The sequence below is a fragment of the Dreissena polymorpha genome, chromosome 1 (assembly GCF_020536995.1).
Source record: "Dreissena polymorpha isolate Duluth1 chromosome 1, UMN_Dpol_1.0, whole genome shotgun sequence".
In the NCBI taxonomy this organism is placed as follows: domain Eukaryota; kingdom Metazoa; phylum Mollusca; class Bivalvia; order Myida; family Dreissenidae; genus Dreissena; species Dreissena polymorpha.
Genome location: NC_068355.1, coordinates 91,363,986 through 91,374,545, shown reverse-complemented (window position 1 = coordinate 91,374,545; position 10,560 = coordinate 91,363,986). Strand labels below are relative to the sequence as shown.

At 38.3% G+C, this 10,560-nt stretch overlaps 1 protein-coding gene across 3 annotated transcripts in view; it reads left to right on the top strand.

The window, feature by feature from the left end:
• The window catches only part of LOC127840609 (required for meiotic nuclear division protein 1 homolog), a 29,980-nt gene that overhangs the window by 13,635 nt on the left and 5,785 nt on the right, over positions 1-10,560 (top strand). For all 3 annotated transcript variants that reach the window (XM_052369028.1, XM_052369036.1, XM_052369021.1), the window contains 3 exons: positions 331-407; positions 668-788; positions 6,130-6,246. In XM_052369028.1, coding sequence (XP_052224988.1) covers positions 331-407; positions 668-788; positions 6,130-6,246 — 315 coding nt within the window. The remainder of the gene's footprint in view (positions 1-330; positions 408-667; positions 789-6,129; positions 6,247-10,560) is intronic.

Below are 10,560 nucleotides of genomic sequence, written 5' to 3'. Positions count from 1 at the left end.
CATAGACAAACCTGGTATGCATTGGGCAAAAGCAGATAGGCATGGGTAACATCTCATGCACTGGGCAAACACAGACTGGCACGAGGAAAATACATAAAGGCATAGGTCAAACATAGGTAGCCATGAAGAAAGTACAAAATGGCATTGGGTTAACACAGGCATGGTATACATACAAATAGGCATTGGGAAAACACATGTATGCATAGGGTAACAATGGTAAAAAATTGGCAAACACATAATTAATATGATGTGTGCTATATGAACCACAGGAATCTAATTGTCATCATTCATTTTCTTAATAAATATTCATTTGTAATTGTATGACTTCAGCTACTTCGTGATGGACAGCCATCCCAGTTGAAGAGGCGTGATATCAACATGAAGTTAGGAGAAGTATTCTTACACAGGCAAGTGTTATGTATATAAATTTGATATGCATGTTTTGTAATCCTGTGTTAAAAAAACAACTTTGTGTACAGCTGCAAAATGCATCATAATTAAATTATGTTTTCAAAAACATTCGTTGACATATTGTTTCTTTAAGGTCATTTGTACATGTTTAGGTCAACTGCTAATGATATTTTTTGTGTATGGTTTGTCGTATACCATCCTCCACTTTGGCCCACTTTGATATGTTACCATCTTGATAAATCTTTGTCCATGTCAGGCATGAGATCAACTTGGAGTCAGGTTTCCTGGATGTGCCAGATGTCTACTGGGAGCGGGATGACTTGGAGCAGCTGTACAGGAGTACATTTAGTGATCTGAATGTTTCCAAACGTATACAGGTGGGTAGACATGCACTATTCATGATATGAATGTCTTCAAGTGTATACAGGTGAATAGAGATGCACTATTAATGATCTGAATGTCTCCAAACATATACAGGTGGGTACAGGAGTACATTTAATGATCTGAATGTCTCCAAGCATATACAGGTGGGTACAGGAGTACATTTAATGATCTAAATGTCTCCAAGCGTATACATGTGGGTACAGGAGTACATTTAATGATCTGAATGTCTCAAAGCGTATACAGGTGGGTACAGGAGTACATTTAATGATCTGAATGTCTCAAAGCGTATACAGGTGGGTACAGGAGTACATTTAATGATCTGAATGTCTCCAATCGTATACAGGTGGGTACAGGAGTACATTTAATGATCTGAATGTCTCCAAGCGTATACAGGTGGGTACAGGAGTACATTTAATGATCTGAATGTCTCCAATCGTATACAGGTGGGTACAGGAGTACATTTAATGATCTGAATGTCTCCAAGCGTATACAGGTGGGTACAGGAGTACATTTAATGATCTGAATGTCTCCAAGCATATACAGATATGTAGACATTCACTATTAATGATCTAAATGTCTCCAAGCGTATACAGGTGGGTACAGGAGTACATTTAATGATCTGAGTGTCTCCTAGCGTATACAGGTGGGTACAGGAGTACATTTAATGATCTGAATGTCTCCAAGCGTATACAGATATGTAGACATGCACTATTAATGATCTGAATGTCTCCAAGCGTATACAGGTGGGTACAGGAGTACAATTAATGATCTTAATGTCTCCAAGCTTATACAGGTGGGTACAGGAGTACATTTAATGATCTGAATGTCTCCAAGCGTATACAGGTAGGTACAGGAGTACATTTAATGATCTGAATGTCTCCAAGCTTATACAGATGGGTAGACATGCACTTTTAATGATCTGAATGTCTCCAAGGGTATACAGGTGGGTAGAGATGCACTATTTAAGATCTGAATGTCTTCAAGGGTATACTGGTGGGTAGAGATGCACTATTAACGATCTGAATGTCTCTTAGCGTATACAGGTCGGAAGCGATGCACTATTAATTATCTGAATGTATCCAGAAGTATACAGGTGGGTAGAGATGAACTATTAATGATCTGAATGTATCCAGGGGTATACAGGTGGGTAGACATGCACTTTTAATGATCTGAATGTATCCAGGGGTATACAGGTGGGTGTAGGTGCACTATTAATGATCTGAATGTATCCAGGGATATACAGGTGGATAAATATGCACTATTAATGATCTGAATGTATCCAGGTGGAAAGAGGTGCACTATTAATAATCTGAGTGTATCCAGGGGTAAACAGGTGGGTAGAGATGCACTATTAATGATCTGAAAGTATCCAGAGGTATACAGGTGGGTAGAGATGCACTATTAATGATCTGAATGTATCCAGGGGTATACAGGTGGGTAGAGATGCATTATTAATGATCTGAATGTCTGGAGACTAAGCAATAAAACAGATGTATTTGCAGCTTTTAAATTGATATTTTTGGGAAAGTAGCCAGCATCTTGATTGGATGTAACTGGTGAAATTACTAGATTTAAGTTTTAAAGGCTTCATTTCAAACCCTTAGATACAGACGAGGAGCAAACAGCATATAACCTGAACAGACTGCGAGTTTCTTGCAGGCTGTTCTGGTTTTATGCTGTTTGCACATAGCCATTTTCACTTTTTTTCCAAGTGGGAAAGGGTTAAACCCCCTGATAAGAAACGTGGGATAAACTGGAATCACTATGGACTTATTTCTCTCCATTCATCTAGTTGTCCATATACACTATTGTTTCTGGAGAAGATCTCCTTCACTTATGAGTATACAACATTAAATCTGAAGTTATGCATGCCAGCAAGTTCGATTTTAACATCCAAAATTAAAATTTAAAAAATTGTGTACCCCAATTGGATTTCTGTAACATTAATATAGTAACAGTTTCCAGATGTTTTATATTGGGTTATTAACATTGTAAATTGTTCCTCTACCTGTTTTCATCAAATCATTCACAATGGCCACAAAATGACTTATAGAATATTTTCCTTTCAAACCACAATTATTATTGTTCTCTACAAACCTTATTTAAATAATATCCCAAGAGTTATAACTGTTAACTGGCCATGCCCCAGGGTTCATTTTCTAGCTCACCTGAGCACAACGTGCTCATGGTGATCTTTTGTGATCGCCTTTTGTCCGTCGTGCGTCGCCAACATTTTGCCTTGTGAATACTCTAGAGGCCACATTTATTGTCTGATCTTCATGAAATTTGGTCAGAACATTTGTCCCATTGACAGGGATCATATTTTTTTCGGTTTTGTCGGTCCTAGACCGATTGGAGTCATGAAAGACCGATTGGAAATCCCAAACAGTCAGTCCGATTTTGTTTGCTATTAAAATTCCCATGTCATGAAATCGATTACACAGTGTACATGCTAACACACCCTAATGACATTCTTATCTCGATTAGGTGTGATAAACCATTCGCTGCAGTCTCTAATCCGGTCAGGACCGGTTTATTGCACGTCAGACCAAGAATCAAAAACTTGTGTACAGCAGATTAAAGACGCATCCGAAAAGACGCGTCTGAATGCACGCGTTGTAACTAAACAAAACATGCCGATACATTTTCCACAAGCGTATTAATCCGGTAATATAATTATGAATGAAAGTCGCGGATCTGATCGACAGAACAGCCGAAAGTTATTTTTATGGGCGGAACTTCACAGAAAATAGTACACAAGAAAAACAATATACATTGAATAAATCTTTAGTAAAACCGTGTTAGAATCGAAATAATTCGTGTACTTTATACTTTGTTGTTGAATAACTCACGACCGGAAAATTATATGCGTGGTTTCAAATGCTTCGCTCTCGTGTTTAAATCCCTGCGCATCTTAACTATCGGACGTGGGTTATTTGACAACAAATTATTTCTTAATTATTTGGTTTGTTGTTGTCAGTAGCCAACCTACGCACAAACATTTGTTTGGTTCAGTGCATGTTTGTAAGATATTATCGAGTCGACAACAATTTTAAAACATCGGTATAGACTTACACAGATTAATAATATTGACATCGATGAAAAAAGTCTGATAAAACAGCACACGAAACAACAATGAAATACCAAATGATAAAACCAGTTGAGAAAGCTCGTTCCGTTTTTAAAAAAAATGCCTAAAGGAATTTTACTTGTACATGTATTATACCACCTTCATGAATGGCAAAATCAATTGTATATATTTTAACGTAATTTGTCATGATTTCGGATACACATTTTCGGATACTTTTCCCCATTTATATCCGGACCGATTGATGTTGCGGGAAAATATGATCCCTGCCCATTGATACCTCAACTGAGTTCGAAACTGGGTCAAAAACTAGGTCACTAGGTCAAAAAAAAGAAAAACCATGTGAGCACTGTAGAAGTCACATCTGATGCCCAATCTTGATGTAACTTTGTCAAAATGTTTGTCTAAATGATATGTTGGTTGAGTTCAAAAATGGTTCCGGTCCGTTGAAAAACATGGCCACCAGGGGCGGGGCATTATTCCTTATATGGCTATAGAAAAACCTTGTGAACACACTAGAAGTCACAATTTGTACCCAATTATCATGAAACTTGGTCAAAAAATTGGTTTCATTGATATCTTGGACGAGTTCGAAAATAGTTTAGATCGGTGAAAAACATGGCCGCCAGGGGGGGGGGGGCATTTTTCCTTATATGGCTGTAGTAAAACCTTGTTAACACTCTAGAGGCCACATTTAATGTCCAATCTTCATGAAATTTGGTCATAAGATTGGTCTGTATGATATCTTGGATGAGTTCGAAAATGGTTACGTTTGCTTAAAAAAACATGGCTGCCAAGGGGCGGGGCATTTTTCCTTATATGGCTATATATGGCTTTAGTAAAACCTTGTGAACACTCTAGAGGCCACATTTATTGTCCAATCTTCCTGAAATTCGGTCAAAAGATTGGTCTCAATGATATCTTGGATGAGTTTGAAAATGGTTACGTTTGCTTGAAAAACATGACTGCCAAGGGGCGGGGCATTTTTTCTTATATGGCTATATATGGCTATAGTAAAATCTTGTTAACACTCTAGAGGCCAAATTTATTGTGTGATCTTCATGAAACTTGGTCAGAAGATTCATCCCAATAATTTCGAAGAGTTCAAAAATGATACTGGTTGGTTGAAAAACATGGCTGCCAGGGGGCGGGCATTTTTCCTTATATGGCTATAGTAAAACCTTGTTAACACTGTAGAGGCCACATTTATTTTCCGATCTTTATGAAACTTGGTCAGAAGATTTGTCCTCATGATATCTTGGATGATTTCGAAAATTGTTTCGGGTGCTTAAAAAACATGGCCATCAGGTGGCGGGCAGTTTTCCTAATATGACAATATATCACGCTTTAGTAAAACCTTGTTAACACTCTAGAGGCCACATTCATTGTCCGCTCATAATGATACTTGGTCAGATGATTTGTCCCAATTATATCTTGGATGAGTTCCAATATGGTTCTCGTTGGTGGAAAAACATGGCTGACAAGGGGGCGTGGCATTTTTCCTTATATAGCTATAGTTTAACCTTATTAACAGTCTAGAAGCCATATTTATTGTACGATCATCATGAAACTTTGTCATCAGATTTATCCCAGTGATATTTTGGACAAATTCAAAAATGGTTCCAGTTGCTTGAAAACATGGCCACCAGTGGGCCGGGCATTTTTCGTTATATGGACTTATGAATGTTCATGTAACTTTGTCAGTATATTTGTTTAAATGATATCTTGGATGTGTAGTTCTGTTGAAAAACGTGGCTGTAAGGGTGTTCACTAGTCATGAAAGTTGGTAGGAACATTTTGTTCTAATGACATCTTGGGCTGCACAGAACAAGTCAGTTCTTTTGAATCTCAGGTGAGCGACTTTGGACCTTTCAGGTCCTCTTGTTTTATTGTGACTTTTGCTAGGTATTACATATGACAAGGCATGCAGGGGTTGTTTATCACTTTTGTGACAAGCATTTGCTTCTGGTTGATGTTTTCTCCTTCGGCCTTATTCCTTCACCTTTCCACATTGGCCTTAAACGTTCACCTTTCCACATTGGCCTTTTACGTTCATCTTTCCACATTGGCGTTATACGTTCACCTTTCCACATTGGCCTTATATATTCATCTTTCCTCATTGGCCTTATACGTTCACCTTTCCACATTGGCCTTATACGTTCACCTTTACACATTGGCCTTATACGTTCACCTTTCCACATTGGCCTTATATGTTCACCTTTCCACATTGGCCTTATATGTTTCAGGTGTACAATGCTCGCCTGAACTACTGTTCAGAGATCCTGCAGCTGCTTAGCAACCAGCTCAATGACAAGCACCATGTGAGGCTGGAGTGGATCATCATTATCCTCATCTTAATTGAGGTTTGTAGAAACTCTAAAGAGAACTCTTTGAAACCTAATGTTTTCATTACATTGTAAGGTTTGTTGTGTACACTATTTAGGCCACATATATGGCCAGATCGGTGTAAAAACATGGCCACCAGGGGGCAGGGCAGTTTTCTCTATATGTATATAGTGAAAACATGTGAACACTCTAGAAGTCACATTTTTTGTCCAATCTTCATGAAATTTGGTCAGAACATGTCTTTTCTGGATTTGATGGTTGAGTTCGAAAATGGTTACGTTTGCTTGAACAACATGGCTGCCAAGGAGCGGGGCATTTTTCCTTATATGGCTATAGTAAAAAATTGTTAACACTCTAGAGGCAACATTTATTGTCTGATCTTCATGGAACTTGGTCAGAAGATTCATCCTAATAATATCTTGGACAAGTTTGAAAATGATGCCGGTTGGTTGAAAAACATGGCTGCCAGGGGGCGGGGAATTTTACCTTATATGGCTATAGTAAAACCTTGTAAACATTCTAGACAGGGCCGGATTAACCACTAGACTAACAAGGCTGCAGCCTTGGGCCCCCGATTTTTAAGGGACGCCCAACCAAGGGCCAGTTTCCCAATGTATGATCTTTCTTTATTACGCCATTCAACCATTCTTTTGGGATTGCAGTCAAAAATTTCTTTGTAATTTTACCAGTTTTCCGATGTAAATGGAATTGTAGCCGTTTAGTTTGCTTTGATTTACTATGCTTTCAATTTTCTTTCCTTGTTGTATATTCATTCAGAACTATTAGTTTCTTTGTTTATTATACGACTTGCCCGTATGGTCATGCCACCATCTGGACACATTTGAAGACATTGAAGAGAAGGCCAAAGGGTTTGTTGCAATCAACGAATATAAAGAATCGAATAAGCGTAAGAAATGGTGGAAACTATTTTGTGACGAGAGTACGAAACCATCTGCGAATACGGAGCTAAGTGCTAATTTACACATTCTACAGCATAGTTGATTGTCTCACTGTTGAACTTCGCAATCGATTGAGCGCATGTTCTGGTCTTCACAAATTGTTTGGTTTCATGACAGAGTTTGAGTCTCTCAACTTGGATGATAACGGAAATGTGCAACGCATCTGGTCAAATTTTATCCAGATGACATTGAGGTGTCTTCTGTAGACCAGTTTGTTCAGTTCAAAGCCATCCGAAGCGGACCAAGACAGAACCATCACCCACAAGAGTGAACTGCTGCTGTTAGGTTGAGGCCTATTACAGACAACTTTTCAAAAGATTGCCATCGCTGTACCAATATACTTAACAATTCCAGTTAATAACTGTCAAGGTACTAGGTCATTTTCAACATTATCACGTGTGAAAAACTATCTTTGGAACACCATGAGTCAGGAAAGGTTGACAGCATTGGGGCTACTGTCTATTGAATGTCCTCCGAGAACTAGACGTCAAACAGGTGATCGATGACTATGGCCAGTGTTGTAGAAGAAGTTAATTGGCTGGAACTGTTACATGTTACCATGTATGCTAAATTCAGTTAATAAAATAGTTATACATTGTGTTACTCGTTTTGGCAAATTGCTATATATATAATGTAACTGTCAACTGTGTACAAATGCAAATTTTCCCATCTGTGTAGTTGTAGTATGATTTTCAATATACAGAAGGGGACCAGAGGGAAGGGGGCCCCGTAACATGTGCAGCGTTGGGCCCCAAAACAGCTTAATCCGGCCCTGACTCTAGAGGCCACATTTATTTTCTGATCTTCATGAAACTTGGTCAGAAGATTTATCCCAATGATATCTTTGATGAGTTTGAAAATGATAACCTTTGCTTGAAAAAAAATGGCTGTCAAGGGGCGGGGCATTTTTTATTATATGGCTATATATGGCTATAGTAAAATCTTGTTAACACTCTAGAGGCCATATTTATTGTCCAATCTTCATGAAACTTAGTCAGAAGATTCATCCCAATAATATTTTAGAAGAGTTAAAAAATGATACCCTTTGGTTGAAAAACATGGCCGCCAGGGGGCTGGGCATTTTTCCTTATATGGCTATAGTAAAACCTTGTTAACACTGTAGAGGCCACATTTATTGTCCAATCTTCATGAAATTTGGTCAGAAGATTGGTCTCAATGATATCTTGGATGAGTTCGAAAATAATTATGTTTGCTTGAAAATATGACTTCCAAGGGGCGGTCTTCATGAAACTTGGTCAGAAGATTTGTCCCAATAATATTTAGTTATCTCAGGTGAGCGACTTTGGGTCTTTTAGGCCCTCTTTTTTCAAATATTTTTTAAGGGATTTTACTTGTACTTCATACATGAATACCTTATCCTAAGATGAATTACATCGGGCTACAATTAGAACGAAGCTGCATTATTATCCCCCGCCATAGGCGGAGGGATATTGTTTTTGCGTTGTCCGTCCATCCGTCCGTCTTTCCGTCAGTCTGTCTGTCCGTCCGGCCGGCACTTTTGTGTCCGGAGCCATATCTTGTAAGTGCTTTGGCGGATTTCATTGAAACTTGGTATGAGTGTATATATGGATATGAAGATTATGCATGCCCAGGGGTTTTTATCTTATTTTGGGGAAAGGGCCTGGTCTTTTTTGAGGGGAAAAAAATCAGGCGAAACGTCGCATTTTGGGGAAAAAATCGTGCAAAGGGCCGGATTTTGGGGAAAATAAGAAAAGTCTAAAATAATAAATTTAACATATTTTACTGTTTTTAAAACAAATTCAAGGAAACAGATAATTTAATTATGCAATACTTGTCTATTTTCTACAGTGGATCATGTTAACTTATATATTTAAAGGAAAAAAAAAAAAAAAAAATTTTTTTAGGGGAAAATGAAATCTAGGGGAAAATTTACCAGCTGAGGGGAAAACAAATTTCGAGGGGAAACGGCCGATTTTCGGCAGGTCCAAAAGAAGGAAAAAAACCTGACGCCTAATGGCATTGTACATTATCTGTTAATAAAGGAGTTATGGCCCTTTGTATATTGAAAAAAATGCTTTTTTGTGTGTCCGGAGCCATATCTTGGAAGCGCTTTGACTGATTTCATTGAAACTTGGCATGAGTATATATATATATGGATAAGAGGATGATGAACGTTGGCTTTGTCCATCAGTCCAGAATTTTTTTGTGTCGAGAAGTATATTGGGGGGGATATCAATTCTACGAATTTGCTTGTTGAAGTAGTTATTACTTATACTGATTGTTTTTAGCTCACCTGAGCACAACGTGCTCATGGTGAGCTTTTGTGATTGCCTTTTGTCCTTCGTCAGTCGTCCGTCGTCAACATTTTGCCTTGTGAACACTCTAGAGGCCACATTTATTGTCTGATCTTCATGAAATTTGGTCAGAACATTTGTCCCAATGGTACCTCGCCTGAGTTCGCAACTGGGTCAAGCTGGGTAAAAAACTAGGTCACTAGTTAAAAAAAAAAGTAAAACCTTGTGAACACTGTAGAGGTCACATTTGATGCCCAATCTTGATGTAACTTTGTCAAAATGTTTGTCTAAATGATATGTTGGTTGAGTTCAAAAATGGTTCCGGTCCGTTGAAAAACATGGCCGCCAGAGGGCGGGGCAGTATTTCTTTTATGGCTATAGAGAAACCTTGTGAACACTCTAGAAGTCACAATTTTTGCCCAATAATCATGAAACTTTGTCAAAACATTGGTTTCATTGATATCTTGGACTAGTTCGAAAATGGTCCAGATCGGTGAAAAAACATGGCCGCCAGGGGGCGGGCCAGTTTTCCTTATATGGCTGTAGTAAAACCTTGTTAACACTCTAGAGGCCACATTTATTGTCCAGTCTTTCTGAAATTTGGTCAGAAGAATGGTCTGTATGATATCTTGGACGAGTTTGAAAATGGTTACGTTTGCTTGAAAAACATGGCTGCCAAGGGGCGGGGCTTTTTTCCTTATATGGCTTTAGTAAAACCTTGTGAACACTATAGAGGCCACATTTATTGTCCAATCTTCATGAAATTTGGTCAGAAGATTGTTCTTAATGATATCTTGGATTAGTTGGAAAATGGTTACGTTTGCTTGAAAAACATGGCTTCCAAGGGGCGGGCATTTTCCTTATATGGCTATAGTAAAATCTTGTTAACACTCTAGAGACAACATAAATTGTCCGATCTTCATGAAACTTGGTCAGAAGATTCATCCCAATAATATCTTGGACAAGTTAAAAAATGATTCCGGTTGTTAAAAAACATGCCTACCAGGGGCGCGTCATTTTTCCTTTTATGGCTATTGTAAAACCTTGTTAACACTCTAGAGGCCATGTTTTTTTCGATCTTCATAAAAGAAGATTT